Here is a 21,754-nt window from a genome sequence, read left to right as displayed (position 1 = left end):
GCTTCAGCCAGTTACTGATCTGGCCCAGGCCCCTGCCTTCAGACCATGTGGCCCAGAACCCCTGCTTACCTTGTTCCCTCAATTTTGGGGTTTCAGTGTTTGTAAAATGCTTATTAGGTGTTAAGCCCTGTATTCTCCTTGTGGGCAAGAAATGTGACCGTTATATTGTTAGATTATACTCTCCCAAGTGCTTAGTACAGCACTCTGAACACAGTAAGTGCTCAATAAACACAATTGATTGATTATTAAGCACACGTGGAACAGATAATCCAATCTTATTATCCCATATCTTTCCTAGTGCTCAGCACGGTGATTGGATTTCCATAGAGGATGTCAATTCAAGATGGTTTATTATTAGTATTACTAGTAGCAGTATTATGTTTTATGTTATTTGTAAAGTGCTTACTAAGTTCCAGGCACTGTACTAAGCACTGAGGTAGATACAAGATAATCAGGTTGGACACAGTCCCGGCCCCTTATGGGGCTCACAATCTTAATCCCCATTTTACAGATGTGGTAACTGAGGCACAGAGAAGGGAAAAAACTTGCCCAAGGTCACATAGTAGGCAACTGGAAGAGGTGGGACATCATGATTATTATTATTATTATATGCTTAAATACCATAATCATTATTATTATTATTATTACACCATAGGACACAGGGCATGGAATATGTCTTTATTTGAAGAGCAGCAAACACCAAGGCAGGATGTGTCGTGCTCAGGAGTCTTACAGAACTGGAAATAGAAAAATAGAAATCAAATTTCACGGACGGCGGTCCAGGCAGGCAAGCAAGCAGACACACAGACAGAGCGGGCCACGTCCCCTGGGATTCCCCCAGCATACCTGCCCGACCCCAGGGCCTGGCAGTCTCGAGCCAAGCCACAAAGCTTTCACTCCACGGGTGCATCCACCTAGCTGAGACTTGGCCCTCGGTTCTGAGTTTTACCCCAGCCCCCGAGGCTTCCGCCACTGTGATCAGGGCTGGCAGACCATCTACCCCAGGGCCTCCCTCTGACAATTCCCCGACCCGCGGGTCACCTGGACTTGCACACCACTGATCTGCTTTGGCTATCCTTTCCCAACTCCCCTGTCCAACCTGGGACCCAGAACCCGGGACTGGGACAGGAGGCCTGTAGCTCTCCCCACTTCCAGATGTTGTGGGGTCGGGCTATCGTAAACACACCTGGATTTGGGCCTTTGGGTGGCTGGATGGCTAGTGTAGGTGGGTGGCTGCCATAGGGACAGAAATCAGATCGAGGAAAAACCCCAAGGCCTAACTTTGGTTCTCCCCTCCATTCAGGGCTGACTTTTAATTTCTGTCCAGGCCTTTGTTGACAGGGGAACATCAGACACACTCCCATCTGCTGTACTCAGCGAGGCCAGTGTAGATGGGGGAATACCGGGCACACTCCCATCTGCTGTACTCAGCTGGGCAGCATAGGCAGAGGAATGCCAGACACACTCCCATCCACTGCACTCTGCCGGGCACAGCTGCCAGATCAAACACTTCCACACACCTCTGCCAAGGGACCGTTCTAAACCTTATCGGGTGGGGGCCAGAGGGAGAGAAGCTGGAGATCCCTGCCTCCCCCATCATGACCTCGACACACCACCTTCCCCTAAGGGGGAAAGGGACGATCAGTCACCAAATCAATCAATTGCATCCGTGCTGGTAAAACTACAAAAATAAAATGCGACAGCTGCAGTTCCAAGTCCATTCTAACTCACCCCAGGGGGGGCCTCTCGGCGGCCCATCCCAAATGACCACACATTTGGTCTAACTGAAATGGACTTTGGTTTTTCAGGGAAAAGCTCTATAAAATACAATAAATAGTGGCAAGGGGCCAAGTGGGGGGGGGGGGCTGGCGGTAGGAGGGGGCTGAAAGGTAAGCGTTCCGGTTACGTCTACTTTACATATTTTGTACTGGATAAGACGTTTCATCCAACTGCCTCTACCTGCCCCATTTATGAGCACGACTCCCAGGCAGGGCAGCTGGCAGACGGGGTAGGGGATGGAGGGGAGAGAACCGGACATAACCGACCGCCTGACAGTTAGTAAGTTGTTGATTTTTCTATTGTTTTACACATAGCTACAGAGATTTGTCCAGCACGTACTAAATGACTGCACCAAGCACTCCTAGCGAGATTCTGGTAACGGGCGCATGCACAGGGTTTTATAAATAGAAGTCAAACGTAAGGTCGCCCTTCCCCATCTTCTGTCTGTAGACCAAGTCGAATTTCTCATTCATCGCCACGGTGAAGACATCCTTCCAAAGCCCAACTCTTCCTGCGACGGAAAAAGGGAAGAGCCCGGTTACCCCAGTGGCCTGGGAACAATTCCTAAACACCGGCAAGTTTGGGCCAGGGTCCCTCTTGGACTGTTATAACCCAATAATTGAAGCCCACATCTCGGGGGGCCTAAATGACGGGGAAAACCTTGCAGGTGTAGGCTCAGCCTGATTGTGGGCACAACCTGCCTCAGAGGCACTGGATCTGGATCTGTTCAGTGTTATGCTCCGGATTTGGCAATTGGTCAGAAAATCCTGCTGCCTTAAATCCCCCGCAACATGAGTTCCAGAAACCCAGGCTCCAGGGCGGGGAAGGAGGGGAGGAGGCCACCGGGACATCAGACTGGCCAGAGCCTGCCAGCCTACAGCCTGCCTAGACAACTTGGAGCAAAACCAGGGTTGCCAGGCAGTGCCCAGCAGGGAAGACCATGTCTCGACAGCGGGAAAGCAAGGTCTCCGGGCCCTTCCCAACCATGGCCCCGGAACAAGCTGCCTCCCAGAGTGCTGTGGCTCCGCCCAGGGTTCTTCGGTCACGGGCAGCAAGTCACCCACCTGTCCACCACCTGAACCCTACCCCCGGGCCAGCTAGGCTATGAAATGGCCCAACACAAGTCGCCGCCAATCACACCTCGCTCTCACACCCGCTCAGGGCTACCTCGAGGAACCAATCAGTGAGCTAAAAGAAAAACAAAGTGAAAGAACCAAAATAAAGCCAAATCGAAGGAGAACAATGGAAAAATCAAACCCAAACAAGAGAGCGGTGAGAAGGGAGCCATATGTGGCACATAGCACACACACCAATGGGGTTCTCCAGAATGGTCTGGAGGGGTGGGGGGGAGGGGGCACGTTCACAATCGTCAAACACCACCAAAGGAAAATGGAGCCAAGATGAAGTTAAAATAACAGATGTCCAAAGAAGCAGGCAGAGATCCCAGGGCCCCAGCTCCTCACTCAATACATACCCCTCCCCACCACTCTGCCCAGAATCCGGAGGGTCCCTTGGGAATGGCTCCAGTCCCTAATTCCGGCAGACCCCTATCCCCAACTCAGCCCCGGGGGCGGTGGGAGTTGGGGGGGAAATCCTGGGCCCAGCAGACGGCCCTGCGGAACAGACCAGGCACCTAGGCCTCTGGGACTCCTCCACTGACCAAACCCATGACAGTGATGGGTGGACCAGTTTGGGGCAGCCAGTATCCCTGTGTTTTTGACCACCTCTGGCCACCGCCAAGTGGTGGAAAAAAACTGGTGGCTGGGCTGCAGCTTGCCGGGGAGGTAGCAGGGATGGGAACGGGAGGGTCCCATTCCTCTGCTCTGAGCGCACTTAGCTCATGCAGCCCAAAAATGCAGACTTCTTCCCAGACAGTGCTACTGAGACTACAAGTCCCAGAAACCTCAGAGCACGGTCACTCCTTCCAGCACTCCCCTGGCCCAGGGAATGGCCATCCTCCCCTGGACATCTCCCCCAACAGTGAGGTCATCCAGGGGTCCGGCCAAAGGAGGGGGTACTGCTCATCCTTCTGCGCTGGTGAGACCTCCCCCAACACCAACCTCCAGATGCCAGGCTGAACAGGAAGTTTAGCTCCTGCCCGGCCCCTGCCCGGCCCAGCCCGGCCCTCGGGGGAACCCGGTGTCCGGTGGGCAGACGGGCGGGCGGGCACGTACCCCGGCCCACGGGCAGGGCCTCGGCGTTGCAACACTGGTCGACGAGCTGGTGGCAGTGCTCTGCAGTGGCCTCCAGCTGGGCCTTGTCATAGGGCACCCCCAGGAACCTCGCCAACTGCTCCACCACAGTTGCCAGGTCCTGGGAAGGAAGAGAGAGGCAGGGAGGACCCACGATGTAGCAGGGATCAATCAATCAATCAATCAATTAATCAATAGTATTGAATACCTACTGTGTGAAGAGCACTGTACTAAGTGCTTATAATAATAATAATAATTAATAATAATTCTGGTATTTGTTCAGCACTTACTATGTGCCAGGCACTGTACTAAGCACTGGTGTGGATACAAGCAAATAGGGTTGGACACAGCCCCTGTCCCACATGGGGCTCACCCACTTTACAGATGAGGTAATTGAGGCACAGAGAAGTGAAGTGACTTGCCCAAGGCCACACAGGAGACAAGTTGCAGAGCCGGAAGAGTACACTACAACATAGTTGGTAGACATATTCCCTGCCCACAACCAACTCACATTTTAGAGGGGGAGACAGACTTTAAAATAAATAAATAAATGGCAGATGCGGATAAAAGTGCTGTGGGGTTGAGGGAGGCTGAATAAAAGGAACAATTCAGGGTTATGCAGAAGGGAGTGGAAGAGCAGGAAATGAGGGCTTAGTCAGGGAAGGCCTCTTGGAGGAGATGTGCCTTCAATAAGGCTTTGAGGGTGAGTAGAATCATTGTCTGTCGGACATGAAATGGGAAGGCATTCCAGGCCAGCGATAGGATATGGGCGAGAGGTCAGCAGCGAGACAGACAAGATGGAGGTACTGTGAGTAGGTTGACATTAGAGGAGAGAAGAGTGCAAGCAGGGTTATAGCAGGGTAGCAGCGAGGTGAAGTGGGAGGGCAAGGTGATTGAATGCTTTCAAGACGATGGTCTTGCCCCTGATGCCTTACCCACCTTCTCCCTCTGGCCCAGAATTCCCCCCCTCTTTGTATTCTATAGTTCACCACTCTTCCCACCTTCAAAATCCTCCTAAAATCACATCTCCTCCAAGAGGCCTTCCCTGGCTAAGTCCTCATTTCCCCTACTCCCTCCCCTTTCTTTATCTCCTCTGCATTTGGGCCTAAACCCCTCTAGCATTTGACACTCACCCCACCCCAGCCCCACAGCACTTATGTACATAACCATTATTCATTTTAATGTCTGTCTCCCCTCTAGTCTGCAAGCTTCTTGTGGGCAGAGATGGTGTCTATTTACTCTGTTGTAATGTACTCTCTCAAGTGGTTAGTATGGTGCTCTGCACACAGTAAAACGCTCGATAAATACCATTGATTGATTGCGTGATTGACCATGACCTCCTGCTCCACCCCAAATCACCATTTTGTCCACACACTTGATCTCATCATCTTTCCTGGCTGAACAATCTCAACCTCACCAACTCTGAAATTCCACTCTTGGGACTCAGCCTGCTATTCTCCGTTCTCTCCTATATGCCCCCTCCCCACAAATCTCTCCTGTTCCCCCACCGAGACCTCTGATCTCCTGCTCTCCCACCCCCTTCAATTTTCTAGAAGCATCATGTCCCATCTGATCTCCACACCCAACCTACCATCTTCTGATATACAAATCCACGCTCAACCCCCTTCTCAACTGAACTCAATTCCCTCATTCCCCCGTCCTGCTGATCAGGAGGAGCAGTGTGGGCCAGAGGAAAGAGCACAGGCCTGGGAGTCAGAGGATCTGGGTTCTAAACTTAGCTCCTCCACATGCCTGCTATATGGCCTTGCAAAAGTAACTCAGTTACCTCATCTGTAAAAATGAGAAGAAAGTAACTTCTCTATGCCTCAGTTTCCTCATCTGTAAAAATGGGGAATCAACACCTGTTCTCCCTCCTTAGATGGTGAGCCCTGTGTGGGATAGGGATTGTGACTGGCCCTTATCATCCTGCATCTTCCCCATTGCTTAGAATAGTGCTTGACACTCAGTAAGCGCTTAACAAATACCACAATAATTATTACTATCTTGTACCATGAACCCTCAGCCCTGGATCAGCTCCACAGTATGCTTTCTTTTATCAATATAATTAAAACCATTAGGTGTGGTCTCCCTAAAATCTTCCCTGCTCCTTTACTGTCCCTTCTTCTTCCAGCTCACTCTTCAACTCCCCCATCCTTTGCAGCAGTATCTCAAAAGGTGACCCCTTGCTTCCTTTCAAAGTCTAACCCCACCACCTGTGCTTCTGACCCCATCCCTTCTCACCTATTCAAAGCACTTGTTCCCTCCCTGATCACCATCCTTAACCATTCACTTTCCAACACCTTCTTCCCTACTGGTTTCAAAAATGCTCTTGCCTCCTCTATCCTAAAGAAACCCTCCCTTGACTGCATGGCTCCTTCCAGTTATTATCCCATCTCCCTCCTATCATTCCTCTCCAAACTCCTCAAGCGAGTTGTCTGCACTCACTGCTTCCGTTTCATCTCTTTGACCTCCTACAATCTGGGTTCCACCCCTTCCTCTCTAATTAAACAGCCCTCTTGAAGGTCACAAATGATCTTCTTGCCAAATCCAATAGCCACTACAACTCCATCTTAACCTTCCTCAACATCTCAGCTGCCATCAATCACTGTGGACCACCTCATTCTCCCGGAAACATCATCCATACTTGGCTTCACGGACACTGTCCTCTCTTTGTTCTCCTATCTCTCTAACCGCTGCTTCTCAGTCTCTTTGCATACTCCTCCTCTGTCTCCCACCCTCTAATTGTGGGGGAGCCTCGAGGGTCAGTTCTGGGTCCACTTCTATTCTCCATCTACATTCACTCCCTTGGAGAACTCATTCGTTCCCTCAACTTCAACTACCATCTCAACATGAATGATTCCTAAATCCACCTCACCAGCCCCGACCTCTCTCCCATTCTCTCCAATCTCACATTTCAGGGTATCTCTACTTGGATGTTCCACCGACAACTTGAACTTAACATGTCCATCACACTCCTTATCTTCCAACCTAAACCCTCCCTCCCCGTGACTTTCCCATTGCTTAGATAGCACCACCATCCTTTCTGTCTCACAGGTTTTGGTATTATCCTCAATTCATCTATCACATTCAACCTGCATATTCAATCCATCACCAAATCCTGTCAGTTCTTCCTTCACAACATCTCTAGAATCTGCCCATCCAAACTGCTACCAGGTTAATTCCCCTTTCCCTCTAGGCTCGTTGTGGGCAGGGAATGTGGCTGTTTATTGTTATTTAGTATTCTCCCAAGTGCTTAGTAAGTGCTCTGCACACAGTAAGCACTCAATAAATACAAATGAATTAAATTGAATCGACTAGTCCAAGCACTAATCATTTCCTGCCTTGATGACTGCATCAGCCTCCTCACTGACCTCTTCGCCTCTTGTCTCTCCCCACTTCACTCTCCTGCCCAGGTCATTTTTTGGAAAATCCACTCATTCCAAATGTCTCTACTATTCAAAAATTGCCCATCCACTTCCTCATCCTTACCATTGGCTTTAAGGCACTCAATCAGTTCTCTCCCTCCTACCTAACCTTGCTGATCTTATAGTACAACCCAACCCGCAAGCTCTGTTCTTCTAACGCCAACCTAATCTCTGTACTTCGATCTTGTCTGTCTCACCACCAGCCCCTTGCTCACATTCTTCCGCTGGCCTGGAACTCCCTCCCTCTACATATCTGACAGTCCACCACTGTCCCCATTGTCAAAACCCTCCTAAAAATCACATCTCCTCCAAGAGGCCTTCCCACACTAAGCCCTTTTATTCCCCTAGTAGCCCTCCCCTCTGTGTCTACCGTACACTTGGCTGGGTATCCCTTAAGTGCTTTGATACTCACCCCAGCCTCACAGTACTTCTGTAAATGGAGACCACCACCCCACTGCAGACTGACTCACCCTGTGCATGTCTTCATATTTGAGAAAAAGAATGTTGGAATCCACGTGGTGTTCCCAGAACTCTTGCACATGCTCAAACCACGAGCCATAGCCCACTGTGGAGAGAGTGCACATAAGGCCGGATTAACACAAAAGGTCATCCAACATGGAGAGAGTGAACACATGCCTGGACTGACACAAACCGTAGCCCAACATGGAGAGAGTAGACACACGGCCAGATTAACATGAACCGTATCCTAACGTAGAGAGTGCACACATGGCTGGATTAACACGTGCCATAGCCCACTAAAGGGAGAGCGCACACATGGCTGGGTTAGCCCAAGCGGTGGCGCACCACGGAGTGAGCAAATACGAGTCGAAGCCCGCCGCTCTGGGGGCGCATGGTCGAAGGATACAAGCGGAGAGACGGGACTGAAGGTAGACACACCAATCGTTTACTCATTTCAGGACCATCCATTAGTTTGGAACTAAATCAAGGGCAAGAAACAGTATCCCTTGCTTATGTTGTGCAGTGCTTGGCACATAGTTATTATCCCATTGTACTTTCCCCAAGTGCTTAGTGCTGAGATGCAGCTTAGCCTAGTAAAAAGATCACAGACCTGGGGGTCAGAAGGACCTGGATTCTCAACTCAGCTCTGGCATTTGTCTGCTATGCGACCTCGGGGAAATCGCTTAACTTCTCTGTGCCTCAGTTCCCTCATCTGCAAAATGGGGACTCAATACCTGTTCTCCTTCCTGCTTAGACTGTGAGCCCATCTTGTATCTACCTCAATGCTCAGTATAGTGCTTGACACATAGTAAGCACTTCATACCACAATCATTATTATTATTATTATTATTGTTATTATTACAGTGCAATGCAATTGGTGGATGCTCAGTAACTATCATGACTACTGCAACTGTTGGATTGTGTGCACACATATTTCAGAGTCTTTACAGACTCGGAGGGGTTGGGGTGATGTCTAATCTGCCTCCACCTGCTGTGGGGTTGATGCAGGAGCCCACTGCCTTGCAGGAGCTCAGATGTCCAGGTGGATCTCCCCAAGGCTGGCATTCACCTCCCCCCAACCCGGGTCTGGCCAAGCTGGCATTATGATGCTGAGCTGTGAGTGGCCAGCCACTTCCTGAGAGAGGGCCCAGACCCTGGCCAACAGTGAAGGCTGGGCTCTCCAGAGGACATCAGACTGTGCCAAAGGACTACCCAACCACCCAGACCAAGAGGCAACCAGCCCACCCATTTTCCCAACTGTCTGCTTCCCTGCCCATGTGTCTTTCTGTATCTTCCCATCTATCTGCTTACCCACCTACCTACCAGTGTCTGCACACCCACCTGTTGGTGTCTGCCCACCTTTCCTCCTATCTGCCTGCTTGCCTTTCTGCTGCTTCTGCTCATCTGTCTGTGTCTGTCGGCCCATCCAGCTCCCTTCACTTTGAGGCCCGCAGGTCACAAGGAAGAGAGCAGGCCCACAACACAGATACCAGCACCATCACCCCAGCCTCCAGGTGAACCACCTGGAAGAGAAGATGCCCCCTCTGACAGGCCATGGGCATCAGAAGGCAATGCCCCTGGGGTGTTCAGAAACACCTTGGCCCTCTGCATCCTGACCCCTCCTACGGTGTTTGCTAAGCACTTACTAGTGCTTGTCAAGTACTATTCTAGGCACTGGGATAGATACAAGCTAATCAGGTTGGACACAGTCCGAGTCCCCCTTGGGGCTCACAGTCAACCCCTATTTTACAGATGAGGTGACTGAGGTACGGAAAAGTGAAGCAACTTGCCCAAGATCACACAGCAGACAAGTGATGGAGCTGGAATTAGAACCCAGGTCCTTATGACTCCCATGCTCTGTCCATTAGGCCATGTTGCTATGGGTGCCCCCCTAATTCAGTTTGGGTGTTACCGGTGCCTTCTGCTCCCCATTTCCAGGCCCCTGAGGTATTTGTCCCAGAGCACGCTGGTGAGAGACTGGACACTGTGAGGCTGGGTCAGTCACCATGACCCCAACCCAGATGCCATTGGAAGGTACCACCAAGGCCCAGGCAGTAGGTGGAAGCATAGGGCCTGACTGCCTCACCCATCCCGCCCTTCCCTGTGTGTGCTTCCAGGCCTAGTCACTGTGGGAGGCCTGCAGAGGGATGATGGGGGAGAAGAGGCCAGAAGGGAGATGCTGCCTGGTCAGTCGGAAACCTCGATGGCTCCGGGCTCTCGGGCCAGTCGGGCTGCCCCAACATCCAGCCTGGGGAGGCTCTTCAAGCCCCACAAGTCATGGGCAGCACGCAGGCAGGCACAGAGGCCTGGCACAGGGGCTGGGCTCAGGGAAAGGGCACAGGATGTGGGTGCCACCCTGGGCCACTGTCCTTACATTTGTCATTCATGAACCTCCGGCAGAACTCCTGGAATGTCCCCCGGTAGCTCATGGTGCGCAGCGAGCGGTGGAACTGGTAGTAGGACACCACTAGGTCCTTGGGGTTCCGGGCCATGTAGATGACCTGCAGACACACACACACACACACATGCACGTGCCACATTAGGAACCTTGGGAGTGGGGCCAGGAGTCCGGGGCCAGGAGCCAGGATGGGGTTTAGACAGGATTTGGAGCCAGGTCAGAAGCCAGGATGGGGTGTGGCCAGGAGCCAGGATAGGATGAGGCCAGGGAGGGGCTAATTGTTGTGCACTGTCAAGTGCTTAGGACAGTGGTCTGCACATAGTAAGTGCTCAATAAATCCCACAGATTGATTTATTGACTGATTTAGGGGCGAGGTCAGGAGCCAGGACAGGGCATGGCCAGGATAGTGTGGGGGTGGGGGATCAAAGGGATACCTTGGAATTGCCATTGTGCAGGTCGGAGGGCAGGAAGCGGTAGGGCAGGTGGCTCTTGATGAGGCGAGGAGACGTGAGCTCCTAGCGCAGAGACACAAAAGAAGCTCGCAGTGAAAACACAGTCACAGGCCACCTGTCCATCAGCACAGTCAGCCATCTGTCCTTTCCATCTGTTAATCCAGTAATTTCATCAGGGTCTGTCTCCCCCAATAGAATGCGAGCTCCTTAAGGGCAGGGATCATGTCTACTAACTCTATAGTACTCTCCCAAGAGTCTAGTACCGTGACTAAGTGGAAAAAGCACAGGCTTGGGAGTCAGAGGTCGTGAGTTCTAATTCCGGCTCTGCCACTTGTCAGCTGCGTGACTTTGGGCAAGTCATTTAACATCTCTGTGCCTCAGTTACCTCATCTGTAAAATGGGTATTAAGACTGTGAACCCCAAGTGGTACAACCTGATTACCTTGTATCTACCCCAGCGCTTAGAACGGTGCTTGGCACGTAGTAAGGGCTTAAGAATACCAGCATTATTATTACTGTTACAATGCTCTGCACCTGGTGGGTGCTTAATAAATCCTGTTGACTGATTGAGTCATAGAAAACGTTGTGGTATTGGACAAACACTTTCTGCATGCCAAACACCATACTAAATGCTGTGGTAGACCATTAAAACCCAGGACTTGCGATCTGTGCTTTTTCCACTATACCGTACTTCTACTCATCCTGCAAGTCCTGAATTGGGAAGGGGCTTGGAAAGGGGTCCCCCAAAGCTACTGCTTTTCCCAACCCTGCACCACTGGGGGACCCCTTCGCCCACAGAGGGCAATGGAAAGGGGCAAGGCCGGCAAGGTCTGCATCTTTCTGCGGTTTGTCAGTCATTTCCCATTCAATCAGAAGCCCCTGGAGGGCAGACCCAGACAGTGCCACCTCCATTACCTCTCCCAAGTGCCCAGAAAAGGCCACCCATACGACTGGGGCTAGCGATGGTGGACTGCCCTACCTGACCGACCGACAGACCCCAGCAGCCCACAGTCACCAGGGCAAGTGGCCACAGACTGAACAACCTGAATGACCAACCAACCCCAGCTGCCCACAGTGACCAGGGCTAGGAGTGCTGGACCGACCAGTCGATTGAATGATCGAATGCCACACGGGGAAGATATCCAGGGCCGGAATGGTGTACCTTGATGATGTCAAGCCCCGGCTGGGGGTACTCCAGGACAGGCAGCTGCTCGTCGATGTTCAGCAGGCCGATCTCGTCCGGATCAGCACCCTGGCTTACCAGGTACACCACCTCCTGCAGCAAGCCGGTGCCTGTGACCAGGGGGAGACGCCTGCAGGGAACGGCCACCCACTCTGCAGCCCACCCCCAGGCCCGGCCCCAGCCCCAGACTGGCCCAGTGCCTAATCATCATTTCCCTTGCCTCTGCCGGAGCCTGTCCACCTCTGCTCCCAAGGCCTTCTACTTTTTAGAGCTATCCTCCAGGAAGCCCTCCCAGACTATCCTGCCTGGTTGAGCCAGCTAATGCTGTCGGATGCCCCTGTCCCCACCCTCCTGCCCCAAAACACGATGTGCCTACCCTTGAAAGGCAGAAGATTAGGCTTATGCTGTATGAGCTCTGAGACTTTTGTCATAGAGAAGCAGCATGGCTTAGTGGATAGAGCATGGGCCTGGGAGGCAGAAGAACCTGAGTTCTAATCCTAGCTCCTCCACTTGTCTGTTGTGTGATCTTGGGTAAGTCATTTAACTTCTCTGGGTTTCAGTTACCTCACCTGTAAAATGGGGATTAAGACTGGGAGCCCCATGTGGGAGAGGGACTGTGTCCAAACTGATTAACTTGTATCCACCCCAGTGCTAAGAATAGTGCTTGGCACATGGTAAGCACTTAACAAATATGATAATTATTGTTATTATTATCTTCCAAACTGTCAGCTGTGCAATGCCCAACACGTCTGCCCATCTACTAGCACCCGACTGGGAGGGAAGTTCCAGAAGCCGGGGACCAGGCTCATGATGATGATGATGGAATTTATTAAGCTTTTGCTATGTTCCGAGCACTGTTCTAAACACTGGGGTAGATACAGAATAATCAGGTTGTCCCACGTGGGACTCACAGTTTTAATCCCCATTAACAGATAAGGAAATTGAGGCACAGAGAATTTAAGTGGCTTGCCCAAGGTCACATAGCAGACAAGTGGCAAAGCTGGGATTAGAACATCCTCTGACTCCCAAGCCTGTGCGTTTTCCACTAAAACATGCTGCTTCTGGACATGGTCCCCATCTCATGTGGAGCTCTCAGTCTTAATCCCCATTACACAGATGAGGGAACTGAGGCACAGAGAAGTGAAGTGAGTTGCCCAAGGTCACAGAGCAGACAAGCAGAGGAGCCAGGACTTGAAACCAGAGCCTTCTGACTCCCAGGCCTGTGCTCTATCCACTATGTCATACTGCTTCTCTGTGTTCTGGTCTTCTCTGCCATGCCCCTCAAATACCTTAAAAGGCTCCTGATTTGGCACCAACTAGGTGCCAAGCCCTGTGCTGAGCACTGGGGGACATGGGATAGACAGATCAGACACAGTCGCTAGCCCACAGGGGGCCAACTAAGAGGGAGGGACAGCAGGGACCTTATGCCTATTTTACATGGGAGAAATGAGCAGCAATATGGTCTAGTGGAAAGAGGCTGGGCCTGGGAGTCAGAGGACCCAGATTCCAATTCCAGCTCTGCCACTTGACTGCTGTTTGACCTTGAGCAAGTCATTTAACTTTTTTTACTTAAATTTCCTCATCTGTAAAATGAGGACTCAATACCTGATCTCCCTCCTACTTACACTGTGAGACCCAGGGTGCCTTTTTCTGGGCCTGCCACACTGCTACCCCTGGATCATCCAGAGAGGAAGAAATGGGCCCGATCTCCCAAAGTACCTTTCTTTTTTTTTTTTAAAAAAAAAGGTATTTGTTGAGCACCTGCTATGTGCCTGCACTGTTCCAAGTGCTAGGGTAGATACAAGCTAATCAGGTTGGACACAGTCCGTGTCTACATGGGGCTCACAGTCTTAATCCCCATTTTACAGATGAGGGAACGGAGGCAAAGAGAAGTTAAATGACTTTTTCATAAGATCACACAGCAGACAAGTGACGGTGCCAGGATTAGAACCCAGGTCCTCTGGCTCCCAGGCCCATCAATCAATCAGTGGTAATTATTAAGCACTTACTGTGTGCACAGCACTGTACTAAGTACTTGGGAGAGTACAAAGTAATATTAGTAATAATATTTGTTAAGCACTTACTATGTGCTAAGCACTGGTCTAAGGACTGGGGTAGATACGAGTTAATCAGGTCTGACCATCCCTATCCCACATGGGGCTCACATTCTAAGTAGGAGGGCGAATAGGGATTGAATTCTCATTTTACAGATGAGGAAACTGAGGCACCGAGAAGTGAAGTGACAACTGCCTAGTGGAAGAGGAGGCAAAATCATCATCAATGGTATTTACTAAGTACTAAGCATTGCTGTACTAAGCACCTGGGAGAGTACAGTACAACAGAGCTAGTAGACACGTTCCCTGCCTACAGTGGAAAGCTCCTCATGGATAGCACCACCACCACCACCAATTAGGGTCTGCTGGGGGCCGGGCACTAGGGGTTGAGTGTTCAACCAAGCACTTGGGAGAATTCAGCAGCAAAAACCAAAGAATAACCACACCTTGAGTTTAGTCTGTGCTTTCATTTGCCAAAGAGCTGTCATGTGACATCTCATTCTTGTTCTCATAACAGCCTTGTGAAGGACGGAGAGGCAATGGTTATTATTCTCTTTTTATAGACAAGGAAACTGAGTCTCAGAGCAGGTAAGTGATTTGTTCAAGGGGGCCGGGACAGAGCTGAGACCTAAACCGCAGTCTCCTGACTATCAAGCCCATGCTCTTTCCCCTGGATATCCCGGGCCTTCTGGTGGCATCTCATCCAAAGGCGGGGGGCTAGACAAGATGACCTGTCCAGGATCCTCCCTGTTCTGCTGGTGATGACAGACTGACTCCCATCCTGCCCTGGAAGCCAGATTTCCCTCACCACCTGTCAGCCAATAGGGAAGACAAGAAGGAGTGCCACATGGCAGAAAGAGAAGACAGCAGGAAGGAAACAGTCCACAGTTGACCCACACTTCCCCCAGGAGCTGGGGGGCACAGATCCCACCTCCACTCCTGCTGGGGGCAAAATTCCCAGAAAGCTTGTCCAGAAGGAGAGAGTAACAGGCTCTCCCCAACCCTGAGACCACCTCTGCAGAACATCCCAACCTGGAGGCACAGCTGATCCCTGTTGTCCTGGCCGGGCAGTCATCCAATCGTATTTATTGAGCACTTACTGCACTGTACTAAGCGCTTTGGAGAGTATAATATAACAGTAAACGGACCCATTCCCTGCCCACAACGAGCTTTCAGACTGCAGAGGGACAGAACTTTTGGCTCTAGCACTGACATGTTTCTCCCAGGGTCTGAAGTCCGGCTCTCTCACTGCTCCCCCGGCAGCTCAGAGCTCTCTCTCTCTCGTGTGCACAGCATGGCGGAGTGGATATTCATGGGCCTGGAAGTCAGAAGGTAATGGGTTCTAATCCTGACTCTGCCACTTGTCCGCTCTGTGACCTTGGGCAAGTTGCTTCACTTCTCTGGGCCTCAACTGTAAAATGGGGACTGAGACCGTGAGCCCCTTATGGGACAGGACTGCGTCCAACCCGATTGGCTTGTATCCACCCCAATGTTTAGTATAGTGCCGGGCACACAGTAAGGACTTAAATACCACAATTAATAATATTATGATTATAAACAGTGGTTGGGAGGGGCAGGACAGTCATTATCTCAAAGAATACACTCATTTCATCATCATTTGAAGAAGGGGATCTAATAGGTCTTGGGGTGGGGGGGGGTTAGTTTGATTGGAAAATGCTCTCGCATGTCTCCCTGCCATTCTTGGAAAAATGCAGAAGACTGAAATGACCAATCCATCCATGGTATTTACTGAGCCCCTACTCTGAGCAAAGCACTATGCTGAGCCCTTGGGAGAGTACAAAAGAGTTGGTATCCCTACCCTCAGGGAGATTAGAGTCTGGTACAGAGACTGCGCGTCCTAACTGCACCTCCTAACTGCACCTTGCTCTCCATAACAATAATAAACACTTGATATTCACCTCACCCTCAGGAATTAAGTGCATATCCATAATTGATTTATTTATATTAATGTCTTTCTCCTGCTGTAACTTTAAGCTCCTTGTGGGCAGGGAATGTGTCTACTAACTCTGCTGTACTGTACTCTCCCAAGCACTTACTACAGTACCCAGCACACAGTAAGCACTCAATAAATACTACTGATTGGTTGACTGGGAAGCAGCTTGGCCTAATGGAAAGAGCACGGGCATGGGAGGACCTAGGATCTAATCTCTGCTCTGCCACCTGTCTCTTGTGTGACCTTGGGGAAGTCACTTCACTTCCCTTTGCCTCTTACCTCGTCTGTAAAATGGGGAGTGAGATTGTGAGTCCCATGCGAGATAGGGACTGTGTTCAACCTGATAAGTCTGTATCTAGCCCAGCGCTTAGTTCAGTGCCTGGCACATGGTAAGCACTTAACAAGTACCATTAAAAAAAAAAAAAGATTGCTAGATATGGCTGCCTGCTCTCAAAAGGCCCCAACTGCTTTCCATAACAAGGGCTTTGAGAGAGTGGGTCAGAGCCCAATGCCAACTGTGCCCTCCCAAGGGAACGAGGGGCAGTCTCCCTATATTGTCATATTGTCAGAGTCAGAGGCCCTGGGTTCTAATCCCACCTCCACCACTTGTCTGCTGTGTGACCTTGGGTAAATCACTGCACTTCACTGTGCCTCACTTAACTCATCTGTAAAAAGGGGATTAAGACTGTGAGCCCCATGTGGGGCAGAGACTGTAACCAACTGGATAACCTTGCATCTACCCCAGCGCTTAGAACAGTGCTAAGCGCTTAACAAATACCATTATTATTATTGTACTGTCCCAGGCGCTCAGAGCAGTGCTCTGCACACAGTAAGCGCTCAGTAAATACGACTGGCTGACTGTCCCCGAGCTCCCGAGTGCGATCTTGTCCCCTCTGAACACTGCCCAGGGCCTACAGGGTCCGCGGGTCACGCGGACAGGGAGCGGACAGGGAGTGGACAGGGAGAGGACAGGGGGAGGACAAGGAGAGGAGGCCATGGATGTGCATCCGCGCCTGCACCCGCACCAGCGCACGGCAAGGTGACTGCGGCACCGGCAGCGAGGCCCAGCCAGGACCAGCCAGGACCAGCCGGACCCAGCCAGGCCTAGCCAGACCCAGCCGGACCGGACCGCCCCATTCCGCACCCCCTCCCCGCCCAGTGGCAAGGGTCTTCTCCCCTCTCCCCCGCCCACCGAGCAGGGCCCCTCCCTGCGTTTCCCGCACCCCCGGACCTGTGCCACCGCCGCCCCCGGGAATGGAGGAGCAGGGATGGGGGGATGGAGGGGAGCCAGGGAAGGGGGGAGGGGGCCGGAGGGCCTGGGAAGGAGGGGGGCGCCGCTCACCTGACTTGGGGTAGGTGACGATCCACACGTCGCTGTCCCGCACGGGGAAATTGGCGATCTCTTCCATCTTCCCCCTGCAGAAGGGGGGCAGCCGGACCCCGTTGTATTCAAAGTATTTGCTCTCAAACTCCCCCGGGGTGCTGGGGGTCTCCGCCTCGCTCTCCGCCATCCTCGTTCTCGTCCCGCAGCCTTGGCCGGCCCGGGGCCTGGAGCGGGCTCTGGCGGACACGCAGGTGGGCGGAGGACCGGACGGATGGACGGACGGATGGACGGATGGACGGATGGATGGCTGGATGGCTGGCTGGCTGGCTGGCTGGATGGATGGATGGATGGATGGACGGACGGACGGATGAAGGATGGATGGATGGGTGGGTGGGTGGGTGGGTGGGTGGGGGACACCACCCAGCTCCCAGCAGGCCGGGGAGGGGGCTAGGGGGGTGGGGGGTGTCCCTGGTCCTCGGTGCCCCCACTTTCCCGCACCCACTCCCACGCGCGCACCCTGGCCCGCCCCCGCGCGCGCAGCACGACCCTGCAGCGAATGGGCGCGGGAGTCGGTGATGTAATGCGCTCTGCTCTGCTGTGCTCTGCTCCTCTCGGCTCGGCTCGGCTCGGCCCGGCCCCTCCCTTAGCCCAGACCCCGCACGCCGCCTGCGCAGCCGGGCCCGGCCCGGTTCGACCCCTCCTCAGCTGCAGCGGACCCGCCCGCTGCCCCCGCGTCCAGGCTGGACCACTGCTCGGCCGGGAAGACTGCAAACCCTGCCCTGAGATTCCTCCGGCAGCCCCACCCCGACGTCCCCCGGCCCTCCCCACCCCCCACATCCGACGACCCCTCCCCTCGGTGGAGAGCCCCCGACGGGTTCAACTCTGCGCCCCCCAGCCCGTGCGACCTTTGGGGCCCAGCCGGAGGGGCGCGGGGTCCGGCTGCGGCGCAGGGGTCGCCCTCCCTGAGGGAGACCCGTGCAATCCCCGCCCCCCTCCAGAGATGAACATGGTGGGGGGTGGGAGGGGTAGCATCAGGAGGCAGACCAGCCTGGCGGCAGGGAATGTATCTATTTTTATATTATTCTTAGTCAAGCGCTTAGGACAGCGCTCTGCGCACAGTAAGCGCTCAATAAATACGATTGAATTAATGAATAATGAGGGGCGGGGTGGGGGGGTGTCTCCCTTAGGGCAGAGGTCGGGGACCAAGAGGGGTTAACGAAAACAGCAAGGAGAGAAGCATGTCTCCCACTTCTCTTGGAATCGTGCCTGTCTGCACAGTTGAAATCCCACGGTCAGAACCGAAGGACAGCAACTGAATATACAGTTGGGGGCCGGGGAGGCTGTGGCTGGGAGGCTGTTGGGGGCAGGAGGGTGGAGGGAGCACGGTGGAGGCTGGGAGGGAGAGAAGCTGGGTGGGGGCTGTCCCAAGTACAAGCAGTAATGTCCTGCAGCTTCCACTGCCACTGACCTTTGCTGCATTTACCTTGTGTCCAGATTCCCAAACCAAAGACCTTTATCCATGGTCCGCTTGACTGAGCTCCCTGAGGACAGGGAAGGTGGGTCTTGCTGTTCCTGAACTGTGCCCAGCCCTGAGTACAGGATCTAGTTCTCAGTCTGAGCCTGGTCAGCACCACTGTACTGATTGATTGATGGGCTGATCCACCCTTAGTCGGAGCAGGGATTTGGTCCTCCGGGGTAGCAGGCTGGGAGGAAGGGGCCCACTCGTCCCATCCCTCAGCCGTGCTGATCCAGCACCTCCACCTGGGCACTGGGGGAGCCGCTCCAGGAGACCAACGGGCCAGTCTGCCCTCCAGGAACTTGCAGTCCAAAAGAGGAAGCTATGTGAACTGATGACTCTGTTGGGCTTAGAGCCATCAGTAATAACCCTGAGCCAATCCATAAACTGGTAAAAAAATGAATCTGAAGCAAGAGGTGGAGAGGTCCAGCAACCAGTTCTGAGAACAGTAGTTTTGTTTATTTTGTTGTCCAGCTGCTTAGGGCTTGACCAAGTCTGTGAGATGCTTCTGTCAACACAAACACAGGCACTGGCCTACAAATGGCCATAAAACTGAAGCAAGAAGTTTCCTTCAAGGGTGACACAGAAGGGAGTGGGAGAAGAAGAAATAAGGGTCTAGGTGAGGAAGGCCTCTTGGAGGAGATGTGCCTTCAGTAAGGCTTTGAAGGTGGGGAGAGTGATAGCCTGTCAATTATGAAGAGGAAAGACATTGCAGGCCAGAGGCAGGATGTGGGCGAGAGATTGGTGGCTAGATAGACTAGATGAAGGCAGTGAGTAGGTTGGCATCACTCATTCATCAATTCACCTACTGGAGAGAGCATGGGCCTGGGAGTCAGAGGACCTGGGTTCTAATTCCCACTTCAGCACGTCTGCTGTGTGATGTTGAGCAAGTCACTTAACTCCCCTGTAAAAGAGAGATTAAGACTGTGAGCCCAATGTGGAGCATGGACTGTCACCAACCTGATTAGTTTGTACCTTCTCCGGCCTTTAGAGCAGTGCTTGACAAATAGTAAGTGCTTAACAAATATCATTAAAAAACCCCTCACGCTCATTCATTCATTCAACCACTCATTCATTCATTCAGCCCCTCATTCATTCTTTCATTCATCTTCCCACTTTTTCTACTGAGCACCTACCATATGCAAAGTACTGTACCAAGTGCTGGGGAAGAATACAAATAAGGATAGATAAGACGTGGTCCCTGGCCCTCAGGAGAGAAGCAATTTAGCCAAGTGAAAAGAGCACGGGTCTGGGAATCTGAAAGACCTGGGTTCTAATCCCAGATGAGTCTTTTGTCTGCTGCATAACCTTAGGCAAGTCACTTAGCTTCTCTTTGCCTTATATACCTTGTCTGTAAAACGGGAATTAATATTGTGAGCCCATGTCGGAATGGACTGTGTCCAACCTGATTAGCTTGTATCTACCCCAGTGCTTAGTACATTGTACATAGCCTGGCACATAGTAAGCGCTTAACAAATATCATAAAAAAAGAGATTCCCAAACTAAAGCAAACACTTCTGAATGACTCGTTTCCACCCTCTCCCACCCACTCCCGAATGCTTTGCTCTGCTACAGCTAACCTACTCACTGTCCTAGATCTTGTCTTTCTCAATCAACCAACCCACATCCTCCTTCTGGCCTGGAACTCCCTCCCCATTCATAGCCAACAGACCACCTCTCTCCTCATCTTCAAAGTCCACCTAAAATCTTATTTCCAAGAGGCCTTCCCTGAAAAAACCCTGATTTCCCCTATTTGCCCTCCCTTCTGCATCATGGTTGCACTAGGGTCTATACCCACTTTGATATTCACCTCACCCTCAGTCAGCATTTATGTACATACCTTAGCTGTAACTTACTATAATGTCTGCCTCCCCTTTGTAGACTATAAGTTCCTTGTGGGCAAGAATCCAGTTTACCAACTCTATTGTCTTGTACTCTTCCAAGTGCTTAGTACAGTGCTCTGGACACAGTAACTGCTCAATAAGCACTCTCCCAAACTCTTAGTGCAGTGCTTCGCACATAGTAAGTGCTCATCTCAAGCCCTGATAATAAGAGTAACTGTGGTAACCTGGGAAGCAGCTACAAGGCTATGGAAAATTAATAATAATGATAATGATGGCATTTGTTAAGTGCTTACTATGTGCAAAGCACCGTTCTAAGTGCTGGGGGGGGGGGGTACAAGGTAATCAGGTTGTCCCACATGAGACTCACAGTCTTAATCCCCATTTTACAGATGAGGTAACTGAGGCACAGAGAAGTTAAGTGACTTACCCAAAGCCACACAGCTGACAAGTGGCGGAGCCGGGATTAGAACCCATGACCTCTGACTCTCAAGCCCATGTTCTTTAAGTGCCATGAGAAGGCTCGGGCTGCTGGCAGCCACATCCCAGCATGCAACAGAGGGCAATGCTCAGAGGCTCCTCACTTTTGGGGCCTAAACAGCTCCCGAGACAGCTCATCTAGCTTTTAGAGGTTTCCCCCCAAAGACAAATCTATCTGCTTCATTCACCCATTCTTCATCCATTCACCAGGTACTCACGGTTTATAGAGCACTCTGCCTGGCACTCATTACGTGCAGAGCTCTGTGCCAGGTGCTCACTGTAGGCAGAGCACTTTTATCAGCCACTTACTTTTGCCAGAGCACTGCGCCGGGTGCTTACTGTGGGCACGGCACTATGCCGGGTGCTCGCCATTGGCAGAGCACTGTGCCAGGCACTCACTGTAGGCAGAGCATTGTGCTGGAGTACTGAGGAAGTTAGAGACGTGGGCCCTGCCCTCAAGGAGCTTATTGTCTGTACTGGATTGGTTAATCGTGACGTGTCAGGGTTTGGGATGAAATGACTGCAATGAATCCATCCAGGGTCATGACTAGTTTCTCACAGAAGTAAGATCAAACCCTTGTTTATTTTGATTTGACTTAAAAGAACTCACTAACTTCTAGGGCAGATTTGTAGGAGCCAGTGTTTCATATAAACAAAGACACACATTCAGTCACTGAAAGAGAATGCCCGGAGACTCT

The 21,754-nt window shown here is 51.9% G+C and overlaps 1 protein-coding gene across 1 annotated transcript; it reads right to left on the bottom strand.

The window, feature by feature from the left end:
- Positions 1–657: 657 nt before the first annotated feature.
- Positions 658–17,494, bottom strand: SULT4A1 (sulfotransferase family 4A member 1). Its single transcript, XM_029078518.1, has 7 exons — positions 17,238–17,494; positions 11,867–11,997; positions 10,688–10,768; positions 10,230–10,356; positions 7,867–7,961; positions 3,954–4,092; positions 658–2,290 (listed from the first exon to the last, which is right to left on the bottom strand). Exons 1-7 carry the CDS (start codon positions 17,404–17,406, stop codon positions 2,178–2,180), a joined length of 855 nt encoding a protein of 284 aa, XP_028934351.1. The 5' UTR covers positions 17,407–17,494; the 3' UTR covers positions 658–2,177.
- Positions 17,495–21,754: the final 4,260 nt, after the last annotated feature.

Source organism: Ornithorhynchus anatinus, chromosome 14 (assembly GCF_004115215.2).
Source record: "Ornithorhynchus anatinus isolate Pmale09 chromosome 14, mOrnAna1.pri.v4, whole genome shotgun sequence".
In the NCBI taxonomy this organism is placed as follows: Eukaryota; Metazoa; Chordata; class Mammalia; order Monotremata; family Ornithorhynchidae; genus Ornithorhynchus; species Ornithorhynchus anatinus.
Note: the sequence above shows the minus strand (reverse complement) of the source record. Positions and strands in the feature narration are given on the sequence as shown.